The 15958-nt window shown below is 39.1% G+C and overlaps 1 protein-coding gene across 3 annotated transcripts in view; it reads left to right on the forward strand.

Moving 5' to 3' along the window:
• The window catches only part of SRGAP1 (SLIT-ROBO Rho GTPase activating protein 1), a 299333-nt gene that overhangs the window by 184148 nt on the left and 99227 nt on the right, over positions 1-15958 (forward strand). For all 3 annotated transcript variants that reach the window (XM_033959332.1, XM_033959333.1, XM_033959334.1), the window contains exons 7-8: positions 8905-9126; positions 9799-9900. In XM_033959332.1, the coding sequence (XP_033815223.1) occupies positions 8905-9126; positions 9799-9900 (324 nt within the window). The remainder of the gene's footprint in view (positions 1-8904; positions 9127-9798; positions 9901-15958) is intronic.

Here is a 15958-nt window from a genome sequence, read left to right on the forward strand (position 1 = left end):
ACTGGTTCCTGCAGGGTAATTTTTGTTATTATCTTTCTGTTTTTATGATTGTGCTTTATACTTGTTTCAAAATAATTGCCAAGTGATTTGGACTATTTATTGCCTGCTGAAACTTTACTTGTGTGCAGTGTTCTTTCCATATTAAATAAAGAATTACAAAAAAATTGCCAAGTGTATGGGTACAATTGCACTTACTTTATATTGTCAGACCGCATTTTCAGACAAAAAACCAAATAACCTTATTCTGGTTTTCTTTTGAAATTGAGCTTGCAAGTTTGAACTTGAAAGCTCTCTGTGACATGAATTTATTGCCCTCATTATGTATTAATTTTTTATGTAGAGGATGATGAATAACAAACTTGTATTGAACTTAAAGTGCTTATTTTATGTTTACTTCTAATAAATCTAACATATGCAAATACTTTGACTTCTGAACCTTAGTTTTTCTATTTTAATTTGAAGTCAAAGTTCTTCCAATCCAAGAAAATTTAATTGAAAATGAAATTCTTTATGCCAGGTTTTTATGTTCTTGATATCTTTGCTGTTTGAACTTTGCCTGTATCATATTTCTTCTCAGATAATATCTCTCTGAATTATTGTAAATATGTAATTTAATTTTTAAAAAATACACACTGCTGTTGCATTGTACTTTGTGAAATGTGTATATGCATTGGTGAGCAAAAGTTGACATTTATCATATATACACATCTCCTAGTCGTTATATGATCATTGCTACTTAGGGCCTGATTTTATATAGGACACCTACATTAGGCACTGCTAGGCGCTCTAATCAAGGATACCTAATTTCGGAATTTTCACACAACTTTTTTTTTTTAATTGGTATAGTAATTGGCTAGTGTGGTGCCTGTTTTCAGCCAGTCCTCCCCCAAAAATTAAATTAACAAGAGTTCAACACGGAACTTTTAGGAAATCTAGTGACACCTAAGTTAAGGTGCACTCCGATGCCTAATGACACCTATCTGAAGAATAGGTATGGTTGATTTTGGCATCCAAATTGGGCACTGATAAATAAGGTCAAGTAAAACCTCGCTTAATATACCGGCGCCTACCTCTAGGATGCCTAGCAATGCCTAAGCACTCCTAGGTGCCACTGGGTGGGATTCCATAAAGATCACCTAGCGGTTGATTAACAACTGCTGAGCGATGATTTTATGGAATCCGGCCCTTTGCTTCCATATGCTTAACTATGGGGCTTGTTAAATGATTTGGTCAACAAGGTAATGCTTATTGAATTTTAGCATTTGTTTTACACTATTTGGGAAGTTTCATTTTGAAAGAACTTTTAGACATGTATTGTTAAAGAATACAAAATTGGAAGAAGGTGGTGTCATGTTATGACTCACCGTAAGACGCTCTGCCTCTCCGCAGCATGTTGACGGCATGTTTCCTGGCTGCTGGTATGGGGAAGTGGAAAGGTACATCCCGAATGGCTCCCAGTAAGCCAGGGATACCACCACTACTCCGCCAGATGACACTGGAGAAGTTCCGGGCATTGACCAGTTCCTCGGCTGTCGTTTCTTCTACACTGCTGGGGCTCGCAAGTTCCAGCAGCAGTGGTGAAAAGGCATTGTTAAGCCCTGAATATAAGACCTCTCACCCTTGTAGCCTGAAAGTGAGGCAGTAAGAGTAAAACACCGGCTCAAATCAGTATTTGATGCCACAGCTAGGGAGCCTGCCTCTAGCAGTTTCTACTACTAGAGAGGGAGCAGTTCCCAAACATTTGGAGTGGTCTATCTCAGGAGGGTTACTATCAGAGAGAATTCTATCCTGAATAGGAGTACAGGAACCTTCCAGAGAAGTAATGAAGGAGTTGGAGAGACCTGTGGCCATATCCCTATTGCAGGGTCTTCTTGAAGTATGGAGATTCTGGATTCTCTGCAAGGAGAACTGTTCTAGCAGTTTGTAATGGAACCCACATGGGATGGGGTCATACTGGACTTAATGCTTACAAACGGGGAAAGTGCTTCTGATGTTAAAGTGGTTGATCATCTGGCATCCAATGATCACTGAATGGTACGGTTTAATATTAAGATGGGTATAGAGAGGGCTCATTCAAAAGCAAAGGTTCTAGACTTTAAAAATACTTTGTTCCGATGGGGGTTTACGTCAAGGAATTATTGTCTGGATGGGAACGTCTGGAAGGAGTGGAAATGCGGTGGGCAAAACTGAAAGGAGCAATTGTAAGGACGACAAACCTTTTTGTGAGGCAAGTAAGTAAAACTAAGAGGAAAAGAAGGCCACTTTGGTTCTCAAAATAAGTAGCTGAGAAGGTAAGGAATAAGAGGTTAGCTTTCATAAACTACAAAAGATTGCAGAAAGAGGAAGAAAGGCAAAAATATCTGGAAAAGTTAAGAGAGGCTGGTCTTGTACTCAGGAAAACAAAGATGCAAATGGAAGAAAAAATAGCTGACAAGGTAAAACGGGGAGAAGTGCAAAAGTGGCATTGTGAGACTCAAAGGTGAAGGGGAGGAATATGCAGAAGCTGATAAAGAAAAGGCCAATTGTTTAACAGATATTTCTGTTCTGTGTTCATGGCTGAAGCGCTGGGAATGGGACCACGGAAGAAGACAAACGTGAATAGGGATGGAAGAGTAATAGACCATGATCGAATTTCAGAGGGTTGTGTTCATGAGGAGGTAGAAAAAGCAATGGGGCCGGATTATGTACATCCTAGGGTGCTGAAGGAACTTAGGGAAGTTCTGGTAGCTCCGCTGACACCTTTTCAACGAGTCTCTAAAGTCAGGAGTGGTACCGGAGGACTGGCGAAGGGCAGATGTTGGCCCTCTCCACAAAAGTGGAAGCAAGGAAGAAGTAGGGAATTACAGGCCGGTAAGTCTGACTTCTGTGGTAAGCATATTAATGGAAACACTTTTAAAACAGAGAATAGTCAAGTTTCTGGAATCCTGTGTATTACAGGCCCGGAGGCAACATGGATTCACTAGAGATAGGTCTTGTCAGATCAATTTCTTTGACTGGGTGACCAGAGAATTGGATAGAGGATGTACATTAGATGTGGTATATTTAGATTTTAGCAAAGCCTTTGACAGTGTTCCATACAGACGTCTAATAAATAAACTGAGTGCCCTTGGGATGGGTCCCAACGTGACGGGCTGGGTCAAGAACTGGTTGAGTGGAAGGTGACAGAGGATAGTGATCAATAGAGATCACTCTGAGGAAAGGGATGTTACCAGTGGTGTGCCTCAAGGTTCTGTTCTTGGGCCTGTTCTTTTTAACATTTTTATAAATGATATTGCTGAAGGGTTGTCGGGTAAGATTTGCCTCTTTGCGGATGATACAAAAATCTGCAATAGAGTTGGCATGCCGGATGGTGTGAATAACATGAAGAAAGACCTGGCGAAGTTTGAAGAATGGTCTGAAATTTGGCAGCTAAAATTTAATGCTAAGAAATGTAAGGTCTTGAATTTGGTCTGCAAAAACCCAAGGGAACGGTATAGATTAGGGAGTGAAAAGCTTATGTGCATGACAGAAGAGCGGGACTTGGGTGTGATTGTATGTGATGATCTTATGGTGGCCAAACAGGTTGAAAAGGTGATGGCGAAAGCTAGAAGAAAGCTAGGTTGCATAGGGAGAGGTATGGCTAGTAGGAAAAAGGAGGTATTGATGCCCCTGTAAAAAAACTTTGGTGAGACCTCATTTAGAATATTGTGTACAATTCTGGAGGCCGCACCTTCAAAAAGATATAAAAGGGATGGAGTCGGTCCAGAGGAAGTCTACTAAAATGGTATGTGGTCTTCATATAAGGCGTATGGGGACAGACTTAAAGATCTCAATGTGTATACTTTGGAGGAAAGGCGGGAGAGGGGAGATATTATAGAGATGTTTAAATACCTATGTAATGTAAATGCGCATGAGTCGAGTCTCTTTAATTTGAAAGGAAACTCTGCAATGAGAGGGCATAGGATGAAGTTAAGAGGTGTTAGGCTTCGGAGTAATCTAAGGAAATACTTTTTTACAGAAAGGGTGGTAGATGCATGGAACAGTCTCCCAGAAGAGATTGTGGAGTCAGAGACTGTGTCTGAATTCAAAAGGGCCTGGGATAGGCACATGGGATCTCTTAGAGAGAGAAAGAGATAATGGTTATTGTGGATGGGCAGACTAGATGGGCCATTTGGCCTTTATCAGCCATCATGTTTCTATAACCTTGGGAGTCTTTATGTGATTTGAATTCTTCTTTTAAATAATTATTGGTTAAAGAGCATGAAGTTATTTTAGCTTTGTCTCAAAGTTATGGAACAATCTCAGGAGTTATAGAACTTAACATCTAAAGTAAAAGGGAAATGTGAAGAGATATATCAGCTGTCCCAAGTAATTGTTAAAGATCATCCTTTTGTGCATAGAAAGTTGAAATATATGAAAAATCTATCTAGATGCAATAATTTGTGTTTTTTTGAATTTTTCTAAGTCTCCTTTAGTGGTGCTTATGGATAAGGTTAAGAACTACTGCTTGGAAGTACTGTATTAAAAATTTCCCCTAAGTGTCCACCCCCAATTGTGAAGGCACATTATTTCATTCTGAAGAGCTCAGAAATAGATGGTATTAAACAATGAATTAACCAAGCTAGCTTTGATTTAACTGGCTTTTTAGAACCACTTCGATTGTAATTTTTGCATTAGAAATGGGCCGCAACAATATATTACATCTTCAGATATATGAATGATCTGTACTTTGGGTCAACAATGTAGATTTTTCTGATCTTTCTAAAATTTCTCCAAAGGGATACCAGGAATTCCTGGCATTATGTCCCAGAGTATTAACTCTTGGGACAACTTTTGTTTTGGAATTTCCTCATTTAAGCAAAAGTCATACTTCTAATGTGAGAGACACTCTGTTCCTGAACCTGTAGGTAGCAAATCCTTTTTCACGAGAATTCTTGTCAAGAGTCTCATTAGCATTCTTTTGCTCTGCCTCCCATCCTTCTGGACTGTCCTCCAATTCCTCAGTTGTCTGTCTACAAGCGAGATGTTAGGAGATGGTCTTTACTGCTTGTGTTTATTTTTCAATTATATTCTGTTTTTTGGGACCATTTGTGAGGCTTTTCGATTTGGCAGAGGATCCTAGTCTTGGAACATCTCTAGCTGTAGGCAGACTGAGGTCAAGGGGCAAACTGTTTTGCAGTGCACCCACTTGGACAGCCTGCACTACCAGTTTTGGGCTCAGGGACCGTTCCCTTAGGAGCAGTTCTCATCCTAGCTTTGTCCACAGTGGGTTTGAGCGCTCCATGGCAGTTTTCCAGGATTGGAGCCACTTTCTTCCCCCATTTATGTGCACGAGGTCTGGTGGGAGTTGAGGTTTCCAGACAGTTCGCTGGACCCAAGATGCAGTCTAAACACACAAGTAGTCCGGATTCCAGGCTTGTTGAGGCAGAAGTTCTCCCTGTAAGCTGTACTCTCCCAGTACACGTCAGTCGAAGAACTTTCTACTATATGTAGCCTACAGTATTCATCTCAGCCACTCTATAGAGTGACATCATCCATGGAGCCTGGTGTGGACAGTGTCAAAAGTGCATTGACACTTTTTTTTACAAACTTTGCAACTGCCCGTACCACATCAGTTTTCATCTTTCCTTAAAAATGACAAACATTAGGGTTCTATTTATTATATATCTCCTATTTACAGATTGGTTTAAGTTAGGTATAGAATTCTCTATTTTATATTATCAACATATAGAAACAGATGCCACAAATATGCTCACTTCTCTAGATGGTAATTGCAATAATTTATCTTATCTGATAAATTATTTATCAGATAAGATACTCAGATAAGAACTCAGATAAGACCCCTCCAAAATTACAAAAAAGTAGGAAAAATTTTTAATAACAAATTTCACTGAAATTTAAAAGACATCCCTTTAGTTCAACGTCAAGCCACCTGAGTATATCCAACTTCACTGCTATTATATGAATATCAGGTCAGTAGGAAACAAGGCATTCCTGTTAAAGGACTGGTTAGAGGTCAAACAACCTGATATTTTATTCTTGACTGAAACCTTGATAAAATCCAATGACCCTATTATAACTGATCTTTGTCCTATTACAAAATCTATATGCTGAATAGGATTGGGAAAAGGGGAGGAGGGATAACGATAATTTATAAACAAATCTCATTTTAACAGAGGTTGATTCTTTCAGTTCTACTAATTTAGAGATAATAGCTATCAATTAAGGGATCCAGATTTAACTGATTCCATAACCTGTATGTTGGTCTACTCCCCATCAAATAATTGAAATCAAGCAAGAGATCATTTCCAAGAATTTATTCTCAAAAATTCCTTACTATCTAAATACAACATGATCTTGGGAGATATTAATCTTCATCCAGATCAACAATCAGATAAGAGTGTCTGACTTTTTTACAATTCTAAACTCTCTTGACTATCTTGGCCCAACCCCACATAAGACTTATATTAAAGGTCACCAGTTAAACTGAATCTCTTTCAAAGAAGGTACAGATTCAAATATTTGGCTAGGAACTCTAAATGGAAAGAAAATCTAAGGTCAGATCATTACATGCTTGATTTCTCATTATATTGGAGAAAAAAAAGAAATTCTATTCCAGTCATAAATAGAATGAGACTCAGAAGTTTAGGAAAAGGATTAATCCATCTAAATTTTGGAATAATTTAGACACTCATCATATAGATGTAGTTCTATCCTCCTTTCCCTCTTGTTTCAGTATGTCTGTTTGGTCTTTTTATGGTATACCCTTCTTTTTTTGTTATTATATTTATATTTTATATGTACTCCACTTAGAAATTTGATAGGTAGATTAACAAATTTTAAATAAACTTGAAACTTGAAAACTTTCATATGCGTCTAGTGGGTAAATGTATGTTTGTTCCCCTAGAGAACAATTTTAAGAAGGTCACTTCGTCTAAGTTCTAGTAGTTGGATGTGCAGGCCAGGGTAACATCCTCTTGTGTGTCAAAAGTATTGAGAATTGCCTTGACTTGCTCCTGCCCTGTTTAGGTAAAGTTTGGGCATATCCCACACATCTGGATTGATCTAGTAGGATGAAAAGGAATGGAGAAATTTAAACACATTTGTTTAATTCTCACTCCTTGAGGCCTGCTAGACCAATCCTGAACCCACCCAGGAACACTGTTACATTCATTGATAAAGTAAGTTTGGAGGTCCTTGAAGAAGGAAAATTGAATTTGCCTCAATGCTAGCCTTTAGCCCAACTTCTGTTGTCCTTTCCTCAAGGCCTGGTGTCAGAATTGGATGAGAATTAAGCAGCTTTCTATGTTAATAGCTTTGACAGAGATATATTAGCTAACTTTCCTGCTATACCAGCCATTTTAGGGAAAGCAAATTTACCAAAGAGCTTTTTTCTGTCTGCATTTGCTGCAAGGGGGCATAAGCCACACATTTGATGGCCTTGGGGATAATATAAATTTAAATTTCTCCTTCTAGCATGCAGTTTTATAACTAATGTACTATATTCCAAATGTTTATGCAAATGAGAACAGTATATCATGGAGAAATGTTTTACTTTTATTTTTGTGAGCATAATGTTTTCATAATATTCGAAAAATGTGAGACTGAATTAAACCAGATGTGACTGAATTACTACTGGATAAAGCAATTCCTTTTTTTGTTCATTTTACATAAAGATTATAAGGGCAATTCTAACTATACACATGCAGTTATGTGCACCAAATGCATGTTAATGCTAAAGTAATTGTGCAACTGTGAACCATCTAAGTGCATTAGGACAAAACTGCAAGGGGTTGTACATGTGTGCAGAGCATGATTGGGGCATGGGCATGTCTATGCCTTATGCACACAACATATAAAATACTATAAGTTATGCACATACCATGAAACACATAGGCATGAACCTTATGCCTGCTGTTAACTTGGTATAGTTGTTCATGTCTAATGTTAGGTGCATCAGTACTGACTTACGCTATTATCAATAATAGCATCATTGTAAACAGATGCCATTGTTGAAGTGGCACTTGGCATTGGCGTATCTTCCTCAAAGAGCCCCGTTATAGAATTGTCCCCTTTGTGTTTTGGGATATAGAATATATGTATTTGAAAATAATTGTATCCCACCAGTCACTAATACTTCTAGGTATTTAACAATCAAACAAAATAAATAATAATACACAACCTTACAATCACAAATATATCTTGTCAAAGAACATACATCAGCACAAGTGCAAGCACAGTAATGAGATCCAATTACAATGCATAAGAATAGCTATACTGGATCAGAGCAGTGGTCCATCTAGCCCAGTATCCTGTTTCCACTGTGGCCAATCCAGGTCACAAGTACCTAATAAAAATCCAAATAGTGGCAACATTCCATGCTACATCCCAGAGCAGGCAGTGGCTTCCGCCATGTCTGTCTCCAGTAGCAGAATTTTATAAATATTGCTCGAAAGTGGAAAGAAACAGCACTAAGCACTATTCTCTAAAAGGCATGTGCCAATTCTCATGTCCAACTTTGGGTGTCAGACTTCACCTGCTGAAACCTGATGTAAATGCTTGCAATCAAGTTAGGCAAGCTTACCCTGTATTCTGTACCTATGTGCATAAGTTTTGGAAATGCCCCTGACACACCCATGACCACATCCCCTTTTGGGATATGTGCTATGGGAATTAGGTGCCCTGCCATATAGAATAGTTTGCAACCAGATGTATGCATAAATTTTAATGAGTGCCAGTTAACATCAATTGGTTGTTTGTACCCAATTATTGATGGTTAAGAGCTCATTAGCCAATTAATTTGCTTGCACATCTCAGCAGCTTGCCCTAATTTGGGCACTATTTGTAAAAAAATCTGGAAGCAGGAACAAGGTAGTATTCCCAATATTTTTTATTTTTGTTTTGTGTTCCTTTCTGTTGCATTAGTGTTGTGATCTAGGATATCATGCCAGTCTGAACAGAGCTCTAAGAACATATCTGTCTGCAGAATATAACCTTGAAACCTCCAGACACGAGGGTCTGGATATCATTGAGAATGCTGTTGACAACTTGGAGCCAAGAAATGACAAGCAGAGATTTATGGAGATGTATCCCACTGCCTTTTGTCCACCAATGAAATTTGAGTTTCAGTCTCACCTGGGTGATGAGGTCAGTAGAAAAGAACTTTCTAAAAATTTGCAAGCCATCAGTATACCCAATTCAGCCCCAAACTTAGGGCTCCTTTTACGAAGCTGCGTTAGCGGTTTAACGGGCATAATAGTGCGCGCTAAACTGCCGGCCGCACTAGACGCTAACCCCAGCATTGAGCTGGTATTGGTTCTAGCCGCGTAGCGCAGGTTTAGCGTGTGCTAAAAAGCTGCATGCGCTAAAACTGCTAATGCGGCTTCGTAAAAGGAGCCCCTAGTTAACTATCATGTTTAAAACTAAATATAGCCCTTTTCCCCCTTACCTTTCCCATTCCTTTGTGTTATATGAAAGATTCCTAATTTAAAGGAACCATTTCTTATGCTGATTACAACAGATTCTCAAGAATGCACTTATCGAATTGTTATGCTAGAAAATAGCCATGCAAAATAAAAATCATTCCTTTAATTTACATTTGGATAGTATTGCAATTAAGAATGTTAGTTGCTCCATCCATGTGTTTGTTTGAAACACTGTTACTAAGTGTTCAAGATAATGGATTATTTCTTGTATAATTGTCAATGTGATTTCCACAGTGTTTCCTGTTAGAGGAACTGCTGGGATGGCATTTTTTTTTTGGCGTGAGAAATCTGTTTCCTGACAGAACCAAATCCTGACTTTATGATCCTTTGCCAGGTTTGTCAGGTCAGCGCCCAACAGCCTGTGCAAGCGGAACTTATGCTTAGATATCAACAGCTGCAGTCACGATTAGCCACACTCAAAATTGAGAATGAAGAGGTAAGAATAAATTATATATCTATGTCTGCCTTTGACATAGCAGTCTTTAGCATGTAGGCTATTTTTTGGCACAAAATAATTTGTTGAAAATTATGCAATAATATTTTCTTTCACCTAGCATATGAATGTTTAGGCTTTTGAGTATGTGTTACCCATAACTATATTTGAATACTAAGTTTATGGCAATTTTGAAAACTCATATTACAGCATTAATATATTATATACAGAGTATAAATTACAATAAAACCTTGGATTGCAAGTAACTTGGTATGCAAGTATTTTGCAAAACAAGCAAAACATTTTATTAAATTTTAACTTGATATACAAGCAAGGTCTTGCAATACAAGTACATACAGTATACATACATCACATCATCACAACTGAGCCGATGATTCTTCTCTCTCTCTCTCTCTGGCACTGCAGGAGTGTAGTGACTGTTCTAAACAAGCAAGGTCTTGCAAATACGAGTACATATAATATTGTGTATTAAAGTTTTTGGGTTGTGGAGTTTCCATTATTTCTTATGGGGAAATTTGCTTTGATATACGAGTGTTTTGAATTACAAACATGTTTTCGGAATGAATTATGCTTGCAAACCAAGGTTTTATTGTATAGACAAAATAAAAGTGGAACTATAGAACCGAGGGGAGGGGTGAACAGGCTAGAAGATAGAGAACAGAAAAATTGGGGCCAGGTTCCAGGCTTATCTTTTCGCCTCCTCTTTCCTGCAAGCTGAAATCAGTGTGAGGAGCTAAAGCAGACTCTGGAAGAAGTGGTGGACCTGCTTGCATTTGCATTTTGTCGAAACGCGGACCGTGTTGGGTCCTGTATCCCTAGCGGACTAGATCCTTTAAGGCTCTTATGTGGATGATTTATTTTTATGTGGATGAAATTATTTTATGTGGATGATTTCAGTGTACCTTTGGAACTTTGACACTTTCAAATAAAGTCCATTTAGGAACATCGTCACTATTGATATTAATTTATTTCGACAAAATGCAAATGCAAGCAGTGTCTCACTTCCGGTTCACCACACAATTGTTTCCCACGTACTCACCTTTATAGGACCCCCAGGGACCCCTGAAGAAAACTTTTTGTCGAAACGAGGACCTTGTTGGGTCCTGTATCCCTAGCGGACTAGGTCCTTTAAGGCTCTTATGTGGATGATTTATTTTTATATGGATGAAATTATTTTATGTGGATGATTTCAGTGTACCTTTGGAACTTTGACACTTTCAAATAAAATCCATTTAGGAATATTGTCACTCCACAGAGTTTATTTTGGTATCCTGAAAACCTGGCCTGCCAGTAGATCTCGAGGACCGGAATTAGGCAGTCCTGCAGTAAACAAATACAAATCAGCAAGTCAACCACAGTTTAAGAAAGAACAAAGTGACTCAAGCAGTAAAAGCATTTTGTGCCAGCTGCAACGCCTGCAAAATACATTTGGGCAAACCCAAATAAATGGAGTTACAATAATCAAGCAAAGGGGTTATCATCAATGTGATGATTGTGCAAACATTATCACCAGAGATATAGTCATGCAACCTGCATAATAAATAAGCTTGAAAAACATGCTGGATATCACAGCTTTAATCTGAGCCTTAAAGGACAAAGTGGAATCAAACATAACTCCCAGATATCTACACTGTCCTCGCACAGGAACAACCTCACCTGCAAGAGAGATCTCAGATGAGCAAGATACCAATTTCATACTACGACCAATGTATAGCACCTCAGTCTTAGAGACATTTAACTTTAGGTGATTTTGAGACATCCAATTCTGAACAACACAAAAATAGTCATTCAGAAATGACAGTGCTTCATCATAAGATTTTTCCACAGGGATAAGAAATTGGATATCGTCAGCATAAAGGTGAAATCTAACACCCAACTTGCATAAAACTTTACACAGCAGGAGCATATAGATATTAAACAAGACCACTGACCAGGGCAAAACCCTGAGGAACTCCACAAGACAAAGCAACCCAGTCCTATTTCTTCTCATTCACTTCAACACAGAATGTACGATTTCTCAAAAAGGACCCAAACCAATCCCAACACCGTACCTGAAATACCCAAGGCCTGTAATCTCGCAAATTTGGTGTCAAAAGCTGTGGATACGTCAAGGAGAACCATAAAGTATGAGACCCCATTATCTAACCCACTCCGTTTGGTTATCAAGCACAGAAAGAACAAGAAGTTCAGTGGAATGTTTTGGTCTAAATCTAAACTGAAAATCATCTAAAATATCACTCTTATCCAGAAAAGCTTGTAACTGATGTAACATGACTTTTTCAAGGACCTTGGCCAAAAAACATAAGGATGAAATAGGACGGAAGTGTTCCAAGGCAGTCCCAGATGAACAATTTTTCAATAAAGGGCAAACAATGACCCTCTTCAACGAAGAAGGAACACACCCTTCCTCCAAAGATTTTGAAACTACCTGGGAAATCGAGGGAGAAATAGCATCCATCATAGAAACTAAAACCCCGGGAGGAAAAGGGTCTAAAGAACAAACAGCCTTGCTCAAACCCTCAATAATCACTTTTATATCAGATTCAGGCATGGCTTTAAAAATCCGTCCAACTCTCAACACACTGCCCCTCCACTGCTGGTAATGAATTTCCAAAAATTCAGGAAGAGTGTGGCACAGTGATTAAAAGCTAAAGCCTCAGCACACTGGGGTTGTGGGTTCAAACCCACGCTACTCCTTGTGACCCTGGGCAAGTCACTTAATCCCCCCATTGCCCCAGGTGCATTAGATAGATTGTGAGCCCACTGGGATGAGACAGAGAAAAATGCTTGAGTATCTGAATAGACTCATGCAAACTGTTCTGAGCTCCCCTGGGAGAACGGTATAGAAAATGGAATAAATAAATAAATATAATACAAAATTGCAACTTTCCGAACTTTAGTAGTAAAATGATGCAGAAAATCCTGGCTATCGAAAGTAGATTCAATATTCCCAAGGGGAGCCGCCATAAGACAGCAAACCACATGAAACAATTCCTGGAGGTTACAAACAATTTTCATCTCCCGACCATCTTTTTGTTCTGGCCAGTGCTGTCCGCTAGGGCAGGCCAGCTTCCAAGGCTACCATTTCCAGATGGAGCCGTATGGCCATTTCCTCTTCTTACATAGCGGCCGGAAAGAAGCCCTCCCCCCCCCCCCCCTCTTTGCGGTGAGGGCTCATTCTACCAGATGCATCTTGTCTTTTCAGGGCCGCTACTTGCCCACCAGACTTTCAGGGCTGCTGCCTGCCATACATTCATCAGGTTTTACAGGATCAATGTGGCGGCCAAGCAGAATGCTACTTTTGGGTTCCTCTGTTTTGTCAGCAGGCTCATCAGTCCTACCCTGACTCTCCGGGACTGCTCTGTTACATCCTACTAGTCCAGGAATAGAGTGGGATTGTACAAGAATGAAAGATTAGATTCCTACCTTTGCTTGTCTTACTTGTAAATCTACACTCTATTCCTGGAATCTGCCCTAGGATTTGCTGATTCGACAATTGTCTGCCTTTATAAGCACTGGTAAGCTGATGTTGAAATGGAACTTGAGAAGTCATGCTTGTTTGAGAGCATGATTACAGAGTAAAGTTTGGGGGAAGTAAAAAAAGCTGTTTCTGATAAGGTGGTGTTGCCTCACAAACCTAAGAATACCAGAAGAGTTAAGAATTACTGCTTCTGATGTAATTAAGAATAACAGAAGAGTTAAGAATCGCTGTTTTTTTCTAAATTTGCATAATCATAGGAGAACTGTGGGGAACCTGTCCAAGTAGTGCAAGCAGGTTACAGGTTCCAGGACTTGAAATTGAAAAGTTATTTTTATGTTTTTCTTGAACTTTATTAGTAAATAAAACATGATGGGCTAACAGGCTGTTTAGCCACCCATGAGAGTTTTTGTTTTGTATGTTTTGGAATTGCACTACAATATAAGACCAGAAAATAAAGCCATCTTAAAAATTCACACTAAACACCTTTACTGGACCTTATTTTGATGCAGACACCCCTCTACCTCTCCATACCTCATTCAACCACTCGGCTGAGGCTTGGATGACCCAGGTCAGGGTTCGGGCTACTCCAGTTCAGATCTTATCCGGTCACAATACATACATTCATATTTCACATATTCAGTAATTATTAAAGCACACAGCGAAGATTTTAACATACAGATTTTCTTCTCTACCAGTAATGGAATGCAAGATCATATATCTTCATTACAACTAGACCAGAAGTCAGAGGCCCTTCTACCAGTCTCTTAAATAAAGAAAGAGGCACAAGTATGGGAAGCTGAAGTGTGTTCTAAGCTAAACAAAAGGAAGGAGGAAGAACTCTTTTAATTTTAAGTCTTTATCTCTATAGATGTCTATGCACTTAATCTTTCCTAAGCCTGCTTAACCAGTAAGTTACACAATTATATATACTGTATTATTATTCCCTTTTTTCCTCTCTCTATATAATTTCATGATCTTTTGTTAATTATTCTTTTAAGGGTTTTTTTATGTTCACATATATAAATATACACACTTTGTCCAGCTGGAAAGGTCTCTGCCACACCCTGCTATCTGTGTTGTTCACGCCAGACAGCGCCATTGCAGTTTAAACAGTAATTTGGAGTAAAGTTAGATGCTGTTTCCTACTGGATTACTTTCTCTAAAGACAGCTCCCTTCCTAAGGTTCTGGCTTGTGGTACATATTACTGGTGACCTGTTGTATTTGGGTTTTTTCCCCTTGTTTTCTCTGACCCTATACCTTATCTTCTTTCAAACTGATAATTTTTACTTCTCCTTCTTGTTCCTTTGCTATTCTTTCTCATAAAATTTACCAGTTGGCATTTTATCCTTACTATAATTTCATATATTTTAATATTTAAGGCCATAAGTTCTCATAATCTTATTTCTTATTCTCGTGGTGATCGCTCAATACACCTCATTTTGTCTCTTGGTAACCACTTTCATATTATCTATATTTTAAGTATGGTAAACATTCTATATTCTTATATAGTTTTCTGTTCCTGACTTAGAACCATGGGATAGTGCAGACTATAAGACTGTAAGACCACGATTCTATAAAGGGTGCCTAAGTCATGCCTATAGTTAGGCATGCTTTAAGTGTCCAATCTTAGTAGTTAATGAGCCAATTAAGGGTCTTAACAAGCGATTATTGCTACTTAGGCATCCAGAGAGCATCTCAGACAGAGAGCATCTCTGATGCTAAACATCACTGAATTTGTGCATCCGGTTTCAGGACAAAGGTTTAGACTGAAGAGCAATACAACCTGCATTACAGAGGGGGTTATTTATATCATCATATGCCCCTGTTCTTTGTTATATGTGGGACAAACCTCACGGAAATTGAGGGTCAGATTACTGGAGCACAAGTCATGTATACATACTAAGAGAGTGGAAGAACCCCTGGTGGTGCACTGCCTTGAAGCCAACATGCTTTTAGTTCACTGCAGTGTGTGGTGATTGATCATCTCCCCTGCTGTGTGAGACGTGGTGCCTGGAGACGTCAGCTACGTCAGAGGGAACAAAGATGGATCTACAATCTATAAACCATCCACCCAGCTGGGCTGAATGCCCGAATTGAGTGGGCGGCATTCTTTGGTTGAAGCTGGCTGTGGATTGGTCTGACTGAAAGGAGAAGAGTCTGTACTCCATTTTGAAGACACTAGTTGCTGGAGAATCCCACGCCTCAGCTTCTATGTGTGTGGATGTGAGCAGTTGGAGCACTTGAAGAGCCTCTACAGTTGCTGGTGGAGTAGGCTGGAATCATTCCCCTGACGCAGCTCAGCGAAAAGGAGGCTTCCCCGTTTGGAAAGAATGGCTGCGGGGCCAGGCAGGCTTGCACTTTTTGGATGCATGGAAGACAGCCTGGTCACCGTCTGCAGCTAAATGTTTGTTTTTTGCCATATGAAGATGAACTGAGGCTTTTTCTCCACTTTTTTCCTTTTTTCTTGTTGTTTGTGTGTTAAGTGAATGAGCGGGTCTTTGTATGAGTGCAGTGGGTAGACCTGGTAGTGTCTAGGTAGGTCCCTCCTATGGTTTCCA

Source organism: Geotrypetes seraphini, chromosome 9 (assembly GCF_902459505.1).
Source record: "Geotrypetes seraphini chromosome 9, aGeoSer1.1, whole genome shotgun sequence".
In the NCBI taxonomy this organism is placed as follows: Eukaryota; Metazoa; Chordata; class Amphibia; order Gymnophiona; family Dermophiidae; genus Geotrypetes; species Geotrypetes seraphini.